Raw genomic sequence first — 15484 nt, 5'->3', positions numbered from 1 at the left:
AAAAAGTAGGTGCATCATCAAATGTTAACAGTTGGTACGAATGCTAACTGTTGAGGTACTGTTCCTTTTCTCAGTACAAAAAAAAAAAAAAAAAGAAATTGATTCCTTTGACTATTCATTCAGGTGTAGGGAACTGGACAGGGTACATCATTGCCTTTCTGGATTATGGTAGCTCTTTAGTGGCTTTTAGGACTAAGAAGGGAGTCTGGGAAGAGAAAGAACAGTTAAGCTTGTAAACTAGAGAGGAACTGGAGTCATTCAAGCAACACGAACTATTTTATCTTTTTTTTTGAGCAGTCAGTTATGGGTAGACTCTGAATTCATTCATTCATTCATTCTTTCATTCAATTTCTTTCTTTCTGTTTCTTTCTTTCTTCTTCTTTCTTCTTTCCTTCCTTTTTTTCTTTCCTTTTTCTTTCTCTCTTTCTTTCTTTCCTTTCTTTTCTTTCCTTTACTTTCCTTCCCTTTCCTTTCCTTCCTTTCTGTAAACCTTACCCCCAACGTGGGGCTCAAACTCATAACCCTGAGATCAAGAGTTGCATTCTCTACTGACTGAGCCAGCCAGGCACACCCTGAATTTTATTTTATAAAGGTCTGGAAAGTACCACATAAAAGAGCCTGGTAAACAAACTCCAGTCCGTATTCCATAGTCCAGTGGTACTCCTATAAGCCATGTTGTTTGTAAGGATAAATATAAATTTTAAAAAATATTAAAATTTTTTTCTCTGATGCAAAAAATGAAAGAACTCCCCTCCTCCCTTTCCTTACAACATTTCCTTTACAAAACATGTAATTTAAATCATTTTTCTGTTTTTGACATGTACATAAATCCTCTAAAAAGTTGAGTAAGTCACCTACCAGTTTTACATCCCAAGACTGTCTGTTTGGGGGGCTTTGGGGCCATCTCTTTGAAATGTGAGCATTAAGGAGGATGGCACCTTATCTCTTGGGCCTAAGTGCCTGGCTCCAATAGTAACTTCATGTTTGTCATAAAGATATGAGAAGTTTTCTTTTTCTTTTGGATACAGACAATTAACATGTAAGTAATGGATTCTGGCTGGCTGGCTATATAAAAGGGTGAGATCTCAACTTTGCAGTCTTCTTTAGCAGCTTGCTTGTGATATACATCACTGACTGATTTAATGCTGATTCAATAATACAACTGTTTCTTTTTCTTCATTTGTCGAGAAGATTAGGTTGGCAGGAGATTTTACTTTTAATTCCATTTCCCTAACATGTTCCTATACCAGATACATTACTGAAATTTATCAGGAATCCTTAAAATTACCCAGAAAGAGAAATATTGATATCTTTGTTTAAACACGGAGCTAAATTGAAACCCAAATAAAAGGAAGGTGCTGCGAGGTGCTGACAGAACTAGGGGTGGAGCCAGGAGTTCTAACTCTGATCCTTAATGAAGAAGATAAAAAGAGAACCCAAAAGACCATACTTCTTCCCCCAAGTAGTTTAGTTTGATCTTTCAGGTAAGTGAAATGGCTCTTCCCTACGGTTCAGTGTAATACAATGCTTCATTCTTTTCAGGGGCAGTTACTTTTGGAGCATAGTCCTGTAATCCTGCTGCTTGCACAAATTCAGATAAGGTCAAGGAATCAGATTTTACCCCAGTATGACCTTTTTGCTCTAAAAATAAGCCTATATTGTCCCTGTAGGGAAGGGTGATGGTGCGTCTGAATAATGGCTCTTCAATTCGCAGTAGCTCCCGTGTATGCCGAGAAATTACCTAAAATACAAGAACAATTTTTTAATGGGGTTAACTGAAAATATAAATTAAAGAAGCTTTATTTATTTTCCTAGGCCTTTTGAATGGTAACCTTTTAAGTTATTTCTAAGGGAAAATAAAATAATGAAATAACACATGGAAATGCTTACTAGCCTGGCCTCAAAATAAAGTCCTTATAAGAAACATCAAATGATATATTACCTTTTTATAAGTTCCATTTAAAGGTGTTTCTAGGCTCTTGGCAATGGCTTGCCATGGATGGGTTAATTTCTTTCTTTTGGCTGAGCAATCTGATCAGCCATATGAGCAGATAATATGTTCAGATTAAGAGCCATGACTGTCTCTGGGAAGGTTAATAAATAACTTGTCTATAAGGGGCTCAGTTAATTTGCAATTAACAAAAAAATAATAACTCAAATAGTTACTTAATTTGTTTGACTAAAAACAAATCTCAAACACTAAAAAGCAGACATTAAAGTTCCAGCTGTTTTATTAGAATTAGAGATCCAAATTACTATAGGTGGCTCTTAAGAATTCTCATTTGTAATTGATGCTGGTACACCGAGCACCTTGTTAGGTCAGCACCTCACCCTGAGTGCCCCTGACCAGAGCAGGTTCTTTCACAAATTCACTGAGGTTAACAGATGGTGCCCCCAGGAGGGACCCTGTAATCATAGACAGATTTATTCACTATTAACCAAAAGAACTATGTGCCTACTGCAGGCTGAGAGAGCCCAATACTGTTTAATATTCTAATGCAGAAATTAAAAGTGTTACAAAGCTACTGGTTAGATGTGGAATCAGGAAATAAAATCTAACCATTTCTCATCTAATTCTATGTCTGAAGTTCATCAATGGACCATGAGGGACCTTTGATGGGCTATAAATTAATATAAAACTGTGAGTTCTTTCATTAGTTCTGATAAATGATAAGCAGCAGATCTTATTTTTGCCAAAGACTTAGAGCAATTTACTAGTAACTTACTTAAGTTAGTAAGGATTACAGGAATACAGATATTTATGAAGATTATAAGAGTTTCCTAAGGATTCTTAATTCTGCGTTCTAGGATGGAGCCTCATGCTCAATGCAAATGGTCTCATGCAGAATCTGTAATAGTTCTAGTTTTCAAGAGGATTCTATTATTACTATATCATCATTGTATTCTGTGTTGATTATGGTTTTTAAAGGCTGCTATTCTTTTATTTGTAAGCTACGGATAGTTTTGCTTCATCATTAACAATATAATACATACTGTTTGTGGTTACCTTATGTATGTAACTATGCACGTTTACATAATTGGAACCTATAATTAAACCTAAAGATGTCGGGGTGCCTGGGTGGCTCAGTCATTTAAGTGTCAGACTTCGGCTCAGGTCATGATCTGGTGATCCGTGAGTTCGAGCCCCGCATCTGGCTCTGTGCTGACAGCTTAGAGCCTGGAGCCTGCTTCCGATTCTGTGTCTCCCTCTCTCTCTGCCCCTCCCCAGCTTGCGCTCTCTCTCTTTCAATAAACATTACAAAAATTTTTAAAAAACCCTAAAGACGTCATCATTATGGTTCAAATATGAATTATCTATACCACCATTATTAAAACAGATTGTATAGTCTCCTTAAAATCTGCTTGTTGATTCATATAATAACGTTGATTAAACTTTTTTTTAAGGTTATTTATTTATTTTGAGAGAGAGGGCGGGGGGGGGGCGTGCAGGGGAGGTAAGGATCGGAGTGGGAGAGAGAATCCCAAGCAGGCTTCATGCTGTCAGCACAGAGCCTGATGGGGGGCTTGAACCCACAAACCATGAGATCATGACCTGAGCCAAAATCAAGAGTCAGACACTTAACTGACTGAGGCTTCCATGTGCCCCAACAATGTGGATTAATCTTAAATGCATTTTGCTAAGGGAAAGAAGCCAGACTCAAAGGCTATATATTATTTGATTCCATTTATATGACATTCTGGAAAAGGCAAAACTATAGGGACTAAAAACAGATTAGTGGTTGCCAGGGATTGGGGTGAGGGGATAGGCTGACTACCAAAGGGACACAAGGGGGACAGAATTGTTCTTTATGGTTCTGTGTGGTGGATACATGATGCTGTGCATTTGTCAAAACCCACAGAACTACAGACTGCAAGGAGTGACTTTACTATATGCAAATTAAAAAAAAAATTTTTTTTTTAACGTTTATTTTATTTTTGGGACAGAGAGACAGCATGAACGGTGGAGGGGCAGAGAGAGAGGAAGACACAGAATCGGAAGCAGGCTCCAGGCTCTGAGCCATCAGCCCAGAGCCCGACGCGGGGCTCGAACTCATGGACCGTGAGATAGTGACCTGAGCCAAAGTCGGACGCTCAACCGACTGAGCCACCCAGGCGCCCCAATTTTTAAAAAGCCAGGACGTCTCAGGAACCCATATAGAATATAGGCTGTGGACAAATGAATATAATTATATTACAAAGTAAGACATAATCTCACTGAAGGAGGTAGGGAAGAAAGTTATTTAGCTGACCTAAATAACTTTGAAAAACAGTGCTTTGTCTAGGTGGTGTAAGGCTAAAGACAAGAACAACTGTAGACAAACACTGTACTCTGTTGGTAATTTGTTGCTCATATACATATTTATAGATAAAGAGAATCAGGTTTCTCCTATCAGAGAAAGAAGTTATAAAGAAGCAAAGTAGGGTAGGGAATCGGAAGGATGGGAAGGCTAGAATGAACCCAGTGGTGCTGGACTAGAGTCAGAGATAACAGGATGAACTCATGCTTACAGAAATAAATAGAAATTTGTATCTACATGAGATTTGCATATCTACGTATGTTTCCTACATCTTTCTGCTCAGAGTGCCTAGAAGTAATGATACTCCCATAGCAACAAGCACAACTGGTGCTACATCGTGGTTTCTAAATTCCATTCCCTGATAAAAGCAACCAGGGCTCCTGGGAGACATGGCTGCTTCCAGAGCTGCAGCAAGGAAAGTAAAAAATGAGTCTGAAGTTATGTGTAGTGCCAGAAAGTACTAGAAAAAAAAAAAGGGGAGCATTGTCCAAAGGACACATGGGCCAAACTGAAAGAACTCCCAAATGGGAGAGAAGGGACAATTAAACATAGAATCGCTTACAAAGCATTCCAGTTAAACATGGAAGGAATGAGGGAAATAGAAAACCATCATCAGAACAACACAGTACTAACTGTTGCAGGCAAGAGTTTAGCATCCATCATGGATGCTAAAATTAGTGGGCCAGACTTTAAGGAGAAATCAATTTGCATAACCTCAAAGTTATCTTCTCCAGCATATCTATTACTGTGGTCGTTTTACTATATGTCCAGAAGCTCTGGTACTCCTCCCTCCAGGAGGTGGATCTTAATTTCTGTGTCTCTGAGTGTAGGCCAGACCTACTCACTCACTCCTAGTGAATAGAATATGAAAAGGGAAACACAATAACTTTATAATGAAGAAACCTGGCAGATGCCACCTTAATCAGGTGATAAGGTTCACATTTCCAGTAATATAGCCCATTGATATCATGTACTCCCTGATGAGATGAAAAGGGCTCATCACCTCTGTGATCTCTTGTTTCATGGGAAACATTAGACAAACCATAATTGAGGGAAGTCTTCAAAATACCTGGCCACTACTTTTCAAAGTGTCAAGGTCGTGAAGACAAAGATCAAGAAACTGTCACATAGGAGTGCCTGGGTGGCTCAGTCAGTTAAGCATCCAACTTTGGCTCAGGTCATGATCTCATGATTCATGGGTTCGAGCCCTGCATCAGGCTCCACACTGGCATGGGATTCTCTCTCTCTCCCTCTCTCTCTGCCCCTGACCGACTTGCGCTTCTCTCGCTCTCAAAATAATTAAATAAAAAACTTTATGAACAACAACAAAAAAGAAACTGTCACATATTGGAGGAGACCAAAGAAACAATAACAACTAAAGGCAAAGTGGTATCCCCAGTTGGATACTGGAATAAAAGAAGGACATCAGTGGAGAAATATAAGAAATCTGAATAAAGTCTATAATTTACTTAGGAATACTGTACCAGTGGTAATTTCTTTGTTTTGATAAATGCCCCCATGGTTACATAAGATGTTAACATTAGGGAATGCTGCGTTAAGAGTACATAGGAACTAGGGGCGCCTGGGTGGCGCAGTCGGTTGGGCGTCCGACTTCAGCCAGGTCACGATCTCGCGGTCCGTGAGTTCAAGCCCCGTGTCAGGCTCTGGGCTGATGGCTCGGAGCCTGGAGCCTGTTTCCGATTCTGTGTCTCCCTCTCTCTCTGCCCCTCCCCCGTTCATGCTCTGTTTCTCTCTGTCCCAAAAATAAATAAACGTTGAAAAAAAAATTAAAAAAAAAAAAGAGTACATAGGAACTTTGTACCATCTTCGCAACTCTTCTATAAAACTAAAATTATCTGAAAATTGAAAGTTAAAGAAAAATATTTTGTCTTGTGAGAATTTGCTCACATATTATTAATCTGTGCTTTTCAAATAGTTTGAAACAAGGCAAGTGTAGTAAAATTGCTGGGATATAAAGCTTATGAGTTTATATTCTATAATATAAATCATGCATACAAAAGGAATAAGCAATTCACCTATGTTCTTCCCCAAATATTTCCCAAGAGTTCTTTTGTTCACTTGATGGAGTGAACAGTTAAAAATATTTTGAGAATTGGGGCACCTGGGCGGCTCAGTCATTTGAGTGTCTAACTCTTGATTTAGGCTCAGGTCATGATCTTGCAGTTGTGAGACTGAGTCCTGCATCAAGCTCTGAGCTGGGTGTGGAGCTTGATTGAGATTCTCTCTCTCCCTTTCCCAGTGTCCCTTTTCCCTGTATGTGCACGCGTGCTCTCAAGAATTTTTTTGCTTTCAGATTCTCTAAGAGACAAAGCTGAAGCAGGTGTAATGCTATCTTGTTTAGCTTGTCCCTAGAATAAATACGATTGACTTCCTTTCCCCTTTTTACCAAGCTAATGCATCACTACAAATGGGAATGATAGGATAGTGGTTTTAAGAGATCCTTTGGCCAGGTTCAAAGAAGAATTAGTGCTTCGTCCTTTCTGTACTCCCCATCAGTCTCACCCACCCCACTAGCTCTTTTGTCATCTTCTCAGTACGTTGGAGAAAGAGCAAAGGGAATGGTGAGTTCTTTCTACAGATGAGGCATGAATAATTGCATAATTAAGGAAGTTGAAGAGAATAGAAACTGGCCATATGTTAACTGCAAGGCTTGTAAATGGGATGCACCATTCAAATGGGGTTCAGTTTCTTATCAGCATGCCTAGAATTTTGTACTCTCAAGCCACCAGCTCTTTTCCCAGTCCTGCTATTCTGCCCAAGTCCATGAATGATGATACAGGAGAGGTATCATGGAAAAGAGCATTACACTATGTAAGTTTTGTTATGGGATGAATTTTGGATGTACTAGGTGCTGTAATTACAATGGTAGAACTAAAAGTGCTTATTTATCAGTAAAAAAGGTATCTATAGCATGCTTAAGTGTGGGGGAATGTGGTAAAAAAAGATGTGACTGCTGATTGACCTATGAGCTGGACCTGGGCACCCAGAGGCTCCTTACCCCCTTCCCTGTCCTTGGAATGTGGGCTCCACTTGCCTTTCCCACTTCCTGAGGCTGCTCTAAGGACATGGCCTTGGAAAGGTGATGTGGTGTTGAAAACACTTGCACAGTATACATGACTGACCCCTGTTAGGGCTTCTTTATAAACTTTTGAGATTTAGAGGACAGGCATGGAAATCATTCATCTTGTTGCCACCCAGGAAAAACCTCATATGTAAATTCTCTTTGTTATTATTAAAACTGCCACCTACAACCTGGAGTGGCCTACATGTTTCTTCAGTCTCTCCCTGCCCTCTGAGTACAGGGGCCAATTTCAGACGACAAAAGAGAGCTCCCAAAAGGGTTGAGAACCAACATTAAGTTCATGTGTGATCTCTAAAAAGTTACCTGTGTCATAGTGTATAATTAGCTTTTTAAAGTGGACCTATGTGTCAAGCAAAGCTTATCTAAGATACCTTTAAATGTCTTAATTTTTATTACTCTAGTGACCTCAAGGAGGGGGTCACACTTTGGTGACTTTGATAAATATTCTGAAGTTTGCTTATTCAAAGTTCTTGAGGTATAAGGATAGACCACTGGATTCATCATTTGAGGATTTCAATTTTTAAAAAAATGTTTTACTTATTTATTTTGAGAGAGAACAAGCATGAGCAGAGGAGGGGCAGAGAGAAAGGGGGAGAGAGAGAATCCCAAGCTGTCAGTGCAGAGCCCAACAAGGAGCTTGATCTGACGAACCATGATATCATAACCTGAGCTGAAATCAAGAGTCAGACCTTTAACTGACTGAGCCACCCAGGCACCCCAATTTTTCTTTAACTGAGCTTTATACCCAATATGGGTCTTGAACTCACAACTGAGAGATAAAGAATTGCATGCTTTACTGACTGGGCCAGCCAGGTGTCCCTACTCCTGCAAGACCAGAAAAGGATAATTAGAATTTTTCTTATTGCATTGTTGATACTGTATTCTTGGAATCAAAATGTCAAAGAAGCAAAATGAATTGGCAGACTCTGAAAAATGTTTTCTCATAAGAAGCTGAAATTCTTGGTATTTAAACATTTCAGGAGGGGCGCCTGGGTGGCGCAGTTGGTTAAGCATCCGACTTCAGCCAGGTCACGATCTCGCGGTCCGTGAGTTCGAGCCCTGCGTCGGGCTCTGGGCTGATGGCTCAGAGCCTGGAGCCTGTTTCCGATTCTGTGTCTCCCTCTCTCTCTGCCCCTCCCCCGTTCATGCTCTGTCTCTCTCTGTCCCAAAAATAAATAAACGTTGAAAAAAAATTAAAAAAATAAAATAAAATAAACATTTCAGGAATTTGAATTACAAGTTACTAATTTGCTAATTCTGTTCCTTATTTTTATTTAGAAAATCCAGTACACTATTAATGTAAGTTGAAATTAGAGCTCATACACATAGTTGTATCATCTTTGAACACAAAAAGAGTAAGATATTTATCTGGTGGTACTTGGTAGCTATGTGAGGGTATGACTGGAAATACCAACTTGTAATAAGTGGTCTTTTTCTACAATACAGTGCTCTATAGGGAAACATTAAACACAACTCACCTTCATGTCCTCAAAATCTGTTATCCCCATCTGAGGGAGGTTTGAGCAGTTTACATGAATGAGTTTTCGGCCACTGATGAAGTTTGTGGTAAAACACTCCTGTTAGTATAACAAGAACATCACTCAAATGATTTATGGCAAATAGCAGGAAGTTGGGAAGGAGAAGAAAGAATTGGGGGAAGAGAAGGAAGGGAGAGACAAATCATGTTTGTTTCTGGTTCAATACAGAGAAAAAATTTTAATTAAATTTTAAAGCAAATTGAAATTTAATAATAATCCTAATAATCCCACATTTTTTTCCACCTGAGCTCTTGATTAAATTTCACATTGCTCATATATATATATATGTATATATATATATATATTTTTTTTTTTTTTGCATGATACAACCAATGCTTCTTTCATTGCTTAATTACATTTCTCAGTACTGGGGTGCAAAAGATTACAGATCTTATGTTGTTTTGTGGCAGCCTAAGAACATAGCTGGCATCAACGAAATAAGATTTGCTCTTATCTTTTTTTCCCAGCTTCCTTTTTTAAAATTTTATTTTTATTTTTTATTGAAGTATAGTTGGCATTAACTCTCTTTTTAATAGAACTACTCTTGATGAACTATTTACATTAATACTGTTAGGTGCTCATGATACAGATGACATTTTTGGGGCAGACACTTAAGATTAGTAGTACAAGTTAAGGAAGCTAACACTAAACTGGACAAAGTACCAAAAGTCTACCTTGGACAAAATCTGTCAAAAAGAAAGATACTTATCTATGAAAAGAGGCCTATATAATTTTTTTAGTCTTTATTCAAGAATTACAAAGAAGTATACTTACTGTGATAAATAGGGAAACAAATGTGACCCTCCCTTCTTCTATCAAAATACAAAATACATCAGTAGAAAGGCCAAAATTAAAATCCAAGTTACCTCTACCATAGTCCAGGACTTTCCTATGCTCCTTCTAGGGAAGAAGAAGCAAGAGCTCAGGTAAGGGTAAGAGGAATAAGAGAAAGATGAAAGAATGTGATCTTTAAAAACATTATTTTTGTATACCTTGTACTGAGGAAAGCCTAGCTTGCTAATCCACTCTGCAACTTTCTCTGGGCTCCATTTAAGATACTCAAATTGTAGCTCTATACTTTCTTTTGGCGAGGTTTCTTCATCTTTGTGTGCCAGTTCCTTCAACTCTGGGGACAAATCTTCAACTATTTCACCAAAAGGCTCCCCCAAATCCCTCTGATAATCTGAGACATATGCGTAGAAGTCACTACTGGTATCAGTAATCTCAAACAGTCCATTATGTTCTTTGGAGAACTCATAACTTGTACTTATTGAGTCTATTTCACTTATTGTGGGAGACCCAAACATAGAATCTCTTTTAGCTTTCTTGGTTTCTTTTACCGACCACGTTCTTGTTTGATAGTCAGAGTACTCTAGCTGATCCTTGTCTACAGACTGCTTAAATTTAACTAGTTCTGGCCAATCTTCCTTGGAAAATTCTACATGTGTCTCTTTTCTTAGTGGTAGTTTGGCTTTATCAGGTAACTCTAGATCTTTCTCTGTAGCTTCCTCTGTTTGTGTCTTCTCTTGAACCTCTGGTTTGGTCTTCTGTGGCAGCACTTGACCTGTTTCCTCAGTTGATTTTCTTGGTTCTTCCTTTGGAAACTTTGGTTTAGTCTGTTCTGGTGGTTCTAGACCTTTCTTCTCTGTTGACTCTCTTACTGTCTCCTCTGATTTGATCTTCTGTGGTGGTGCTAGTCCTATCTCCTCAGTAGATTTTCTCTGCTTATCATTTTGACCTGATGATTTAGTGTCCTCTAGTGGTTCTAAAACTTTCTTCACAGTTGATTCTCTCAGTATCTCTTCTTGAACTTCTGGTTTTGTCTTTCCCGATGGCTCTAGACCTGTTTCCTTGATTGATTTTCTTGATTTTTCCTCAGGAAATTCTGATTTGGTCACTTCTAGTGGCTCTAGAACTTTCTCCTCAGTTGATTTCCTTTGTGTCTCTTCACTAGACTTAGTTGGTATCTGGTCTAGAAACTTTGATTTAGTTTGCTGAGGTGGCTCTGTCTGTTTCTCCTCAGTTGATTTTCTTCCGTCCTCCTCTGGAATCTCTGATTTAGTCTCTTCTGGGGGCTGTGGACCTGCCTCCTCAGTAGAATTTCTTAGTTTCTCCTTTGGAAACTCTGCTTTAGTCTGTTGAGGTGGGTCTGTCGCTTTCTCCTCAGTTGCTTTTCTTTGTATTTCCTGTGGAGCCTCGGTTTTAGTCTCTTCTGTGGGCTCCAGACCTGACTCTTCAGTTTCTCTTGGTTTCCCTCCTGGCAACTCTGGTTTCACCTGCTCAGATGGTTCGGTCCTTTCCTCCCTAGGTGACTCTCTCTGTGCTTCCTTTGGAATCTCTGGTGTGGTCACTTCTGGCGGTTGTAGATCTGCCTCTTCAATTGATTTTCTTGGTTTCTCACTCAGAAATTCAGGTTTGGTCTGCTCTGAAGTTTCTAGACTTGTTTCTTCATATTGTGCTCTAAGTGAACCCTCCAGAACTTCCAATTTGGTCTCTTCTGGTAACTCTAAATTAGTCTCACTAATTGAGGCCCCTTTGGTCTCCTTTGGTAGCTCCAGATCTGTTTCCTCAGCCAACTCTATGAGTACATCCTCTCTAAGATCTAGTTTGGTCTCCTCTGGTGACTCTAAGCCTGGTTCTTCCTTATCATGCATAAGGACATCCAAATCCTGGAAGAGCTCTTCCATCTCTCTGAGTGTTTCTGACTGTGCCTCCCGGGACATCCCTGGTTCAGTCTTGCTAGAAAGGTCTATCTCTGACTCCCTGGGAATCTCTTCCTCAGACATGCTGGTCGGTTTTAGGTGTAGGTATACATTCTCTGGCGCCCCCAATTTGAGGTCCTCTTCCTCCGCCTCTGGTTGTGGCTCCTGGTCAATCTGTAGCTCCAGGCCTACTTCTGCCGTGGTGTCAACTTCGCCATCTTGAGGCATTTTAAGTGACCTAGGCAGTTTGAGGTCCTCATACTCCAGGTCTCCTTCATCCGAGCCTGAATCGTAATATTCTGGGACTTCAGCCATGACGCACATTGGCCGACGCGCTCAGGCCTCCTAGCAACCCCAACTTCCGATAGCGTCTCTATGGATACCATGATTTCCGGTCGGGTCTTCCTGAATCTTCCCAAGGTTTTGCTTGTTCTGTCTAGCCCTGACTAAAAACCTGCGTTCAAAAGCACGCAGTCACCCTCCCCGCGTCCGCGTCGCCAGCCTCCGCTGCCCAAAGCCCCTGCGGCCCCTCGGGGCCGGCACTCGGCCCCTTCCGGCCCGCGGGCCCAACTCGGCTCCTCCCGGAGCGCCGCCGCCGTGCTCGCTCGGCCTTCGGCTGTTTCCGGAGCCACTCGCTGGTGGCGGCGGAGGCGCTCGCGGCGCTGGCTGCAGATGTCGGAGCGGCAGGCAGCCGGGGGGCCGGCGGGCCGCGCCGGGGAGAGCCCGGGAGTGGAGGGGAGCCAGGCGGCCGCCTCAGGTACGCAAGTCGGGGGCCGGCGGGTGGGTCCGTCCGGCCTCGGGGCCCGGCGCGTCGTGCGACCCTCGGGCCGCGCCCTGCCCCGCTCTGTCCCGCGCCCCGCGGCGGAGCGGACCCGCCCGGGCAGCCCCTTGCCGCGCAGAGCCCCCGCCTTCGCTGCCCCTGGCCGCGCCCCTGCCCCCATCCCCGCCGCCCAGCCTGGGGCTGCGCTCGAGCTTGTTCGCTACTCCTCTTTCGAAATGGCGTGGTTCCTGCCCCGCTTCCGTCCTCCCATCGGCCCAGCTGGCGGTGACGGGGCTGCTCTGCCCGCGGCGCCTCTTGAGCTCGCCCGCCGGTTCCTCCTCGGCCGCGGACCCCAGCCCCTCTGGCCTCGCTGCCCCCTGCTTGTGGCTCCGCACCCCGCTCCCCACCTGTCCGCGCGCTCTCTGCCCGCGTCCGCTTGGGGAGCCTCGCCTTCCGCTGGCCTGAGCCCCGCTTGGTCCTGGCCGCTGCACGCGGGCCCCCGCGCCTCGCCGCCCCTCTCCGTCGCTCAAAGTGCGGGAGACGAGAGCCGGGCGGGAGCCGGTAGGCTCCGGGTCTTCTGAGTGAACGTCATGGCCAGAGCCAAGGCAGGACGTAGGGGCTGACTTAGGGACTTTGGCGACCTCCCTCATTCGCCGGCACCCTCCTCTTCTGGTTCGGGAGACCGTCCCCGTTTCTACCCACGCCAGTTCCTCGGCAAGGGTTCGCTATCCTAGGGGCGAAGGGTGCATCTGGCGCACTTCACCTTTCGGGCCTCCTTATGCTTACCACACCAGGAGGTTCAAAGGGTAGGGGGAGACAACTGGTCTTGCTAAGTGGCAAGTATAAATTAAAATAGGCACCATAAATTGTAGCGGTAGAGGTGGCGCCTGGGTCGGAGTCTGAATCTTCAGTTTACTGATTTGACCTTGGGCAAGTCACTTCTCCCTATCTCCGTTTTGTCATCTGTCAAATGTGGGTGCTGCTGTTACCTGTCTAATAAGACTGCTGGGGAAATTACATGAGCCAGTGAGAGCGAGGCACTGGTGCCTAGCTCCTGGTACATAACCATACTGGTGGTATTCGTTATTACGAGAATAAGGTGCTGTGGGAGGTGTTCCTGGATGTGTGTCTTCCAGCACGATGGTTTTTCTCGTCTTTTACTTCTATCCCAAATCTCTCCCATCTTCTAATGCTACTTCAGTGGAACACACACACACACACACACACACACACACACACACACATACACCTTTGAGTCACCCAGCTTTTCCCCATGACTTTATGTTCTCTTTAAAATATCTAACAATTTTTGTCTTTTCTTCCTTCATGTGAACTTTTATGCTTTGTAGTATATTCAAAATTGATGGCATGTATTTAGCATTATAGCAATAAAAATTTTAAGCATAATTTCTAAGAGACTCAGCAAATGAACACTCAGAAGTCTCATAAACATCTGTCCCTTGCATATGTCAATAGTTATAAGTTGAGGATTTTTTCTTTTCTTTTCAACTTCCCCTTTAGCTCCTTGTGTGCTTATGGCAAACAAACCCAAACATTTTATTTATTTATTTATTTTTATTTTTTTATTTTTTTAGCGTTTATTTATTTTTGAGACAGAGAGAGACAAAGCATGAATGGGGGAGGGTCAGAGAGAGGGAGACACAGAATCTGAAACAGGCTCCAGGCTCTGAGCTGTCAGCACAGAGCCCGACGCGGGGCTCGAACTCACGGACCACGAGATCATGACCTGGGCCGAAGTCGGCCACTTAACCGACTGAGCCACCCAGGCGCTCCTAAACCCAAACATTTTAAATAGAAAAGTCTTAAGAATAGTCCAGGACTATGTTGGAGGATGGTGGTTTTGCCTCTGAGTGAGTCTCCTCTCCCCCTCACCCCTTTTAATTGGTTCCTGAATTCTCTTTTTGTTCCCAGGACATTGATAAAATACTTCTGGTTAGTTTCTTCCTCTTGTCCTTAACAGGGTGAGTGTTGGTTTCTTCTTCTGTCATGTAGGGGTTTGTTACTGTGGCCCAGAGCAAGTTCTTCCCCTTGAGGTAGGATTTGTTGCTCTTAAAATAATAGTAATGGTAACTTACATTAATTGAATGCTTACTCTGTGCCAGAAAGTGGAAAAAGATTTACTTGTATTATCTGATTTAATCCTGTGAAGAGTCATTTTCTCCCCATTTGATTTATTTAATTAATTTATTTGAGAGAGAGAGAGGACGCGCGCAAGGGAGAGGGGCAGAGGGAGAGAGAGAGAGAATCTTAAGCAGCCTCCATGCTCAGCACTGAGCCTGACATGGGACTCAATCCCACGACCTGAGCCTAAATCAAGCATCAGACACTCAACTGCCTGAGCCACCCAGGCGCCCCTCCCCATTTTATAGGGGAACAAACTATAGCTGAGAGAGGTTAACTTACTGTCCAGGTTAACTGTGGAGATTTTACTGCCTATAGGAAATTGTCACCTTGTTGTGATGAAGTTTACAATCATTTGTTTTTATTGGCTGTTGAGCCAGTATTGGTGTTCCAGAGCAGATTATGGTCTTTGCCCTCAAGGTGTTTTTAGTTTGGTAAGACAAGAGTACCACTGGGAAAAAACATCAGCAATTCAAAACATATAATTGAATGTGATACTACAGTTCTTTATGCACTTACCCCAAGAAATCTGCTTGAGGAAAGGGAAGAATCTGTCTTGTCTCTTTATCTCCTATAGCCCTTGATGTGTCCTAGAGGTTCTACAAATATTTGCTGGATTGTGAGACAGAGTCTCAACACAGAGATTTGGTGGAGCACCAAATGCATATAAAGAATTAGGGTTGAGATATTCAAGAACGTTCCTTGGGTTAAAGCAGTGGTTCTCCAGGCGCCTGGGTAGCTCATTCGGTTAAGCGCCTGACTTTGGCTCAAGTCATGACCTCGCAGTCTGTGAGTTCGAGCCCTGCATCGCGCTCTCTGCTGACAGCTCAGAGCTTGGAGTCTGCTTCAGATTCTGTGTCTCCTTCTCTGTCTCTCTCTCTCTCTGCCCCTCCCCTACTCATGTTCGCTCGCTCTCCCTCTCTCTCTCTCTTTCTCAAAAA

General features: G+C 42.6%; 2 protein-coding genes across 2 annotated transcripts in view; one reads left to right on the top strand and one right to left on the bottom strand.

The window, feature by feature from the left end:
• Positions 1 to 549: 549 nt before the first annotated feature.
• Positions 550 to 12170, bottom strand: SAMD15 (sterile alpha motif domain containing 15). Its single transcript, XM_040477840.1, has 3 exons — positions 9932 to 12170; positions 8880 to 8978; positions 550 to 1741 (listed from the first exon to the last, which is right to left on the bottom strand). Exons 1-3 carry the CDS (start codon positions 11963 to 11965, stop codon positions 1505 to 1507), a joined length of 2370 nt encoding a protein of 789 aa, XP_040333774.1. The 5' UTR covers positions 11966 to 12170; the 3' UTR covers positions 550 to 1504.
• A 22-nt stretch (positions 12171 to 12192) lies between these two features.
• The window catches only part of TMED8 (transmembrane p24 trafficking protein family member 8), a 34232-nt gene continuing 30940 nt past the window's right edge, over positions 12193 to 15484 (top strand). Inside the window, exon 1 of the mRNA XM_040477848.1 lies at positions 12193 to 12398. Within this exon, the coding sequence (XP_040333782.1) occupies positions 12314 to 12398 (85 nt within the window). The 5' untranslated portion in view covers positions 12193 to 12313. The remainder of the gene's footprint in view (positions 12399 to 15484) is intronic.

The sequence above is a fragment of the Herpailurus yagouaroundi genome, unplaced genomic scaffold, assembly GCF_014898765.1.
Source record: "Herpailurus yagouaroundi ecotype Mexico unplaced genomic scaffold, PumYag 141, whole genome shotgun sequence".
Taxonomy (NCBI): Eukaryota; Metazoa; Chordata; class Mammalia; order Carnivora; family Felidae; genus Herpailurus; species Herpailurus yagouaroundi.
This window is presented reverse-complemented; position numbering and strand designations above follow the sequence as displayed.

Coding starts and splice junctions, on each gene's coding strand:
- SAMD15 (XM_040477840.1), bottom strand. CDS start 11,965: ATGTGCGTCATGGCTGAAGTCCCAGAATATTACGATTCAGGCTCGGAT. Junction 8,979..9,931: donor TAGGCTTTCCTCAGTACAAG/GTATACAAAAAT, acceptor TTATACTAACAG/GAGTGTTTTACCACAAACTT. Junction 1,742..8,879: donor CAGATTTTGAGGACATGAAG/GTGAGTTGTGTT, acceptor CTTGTATTTTAG/GTAATTTCTCGGCATACACG.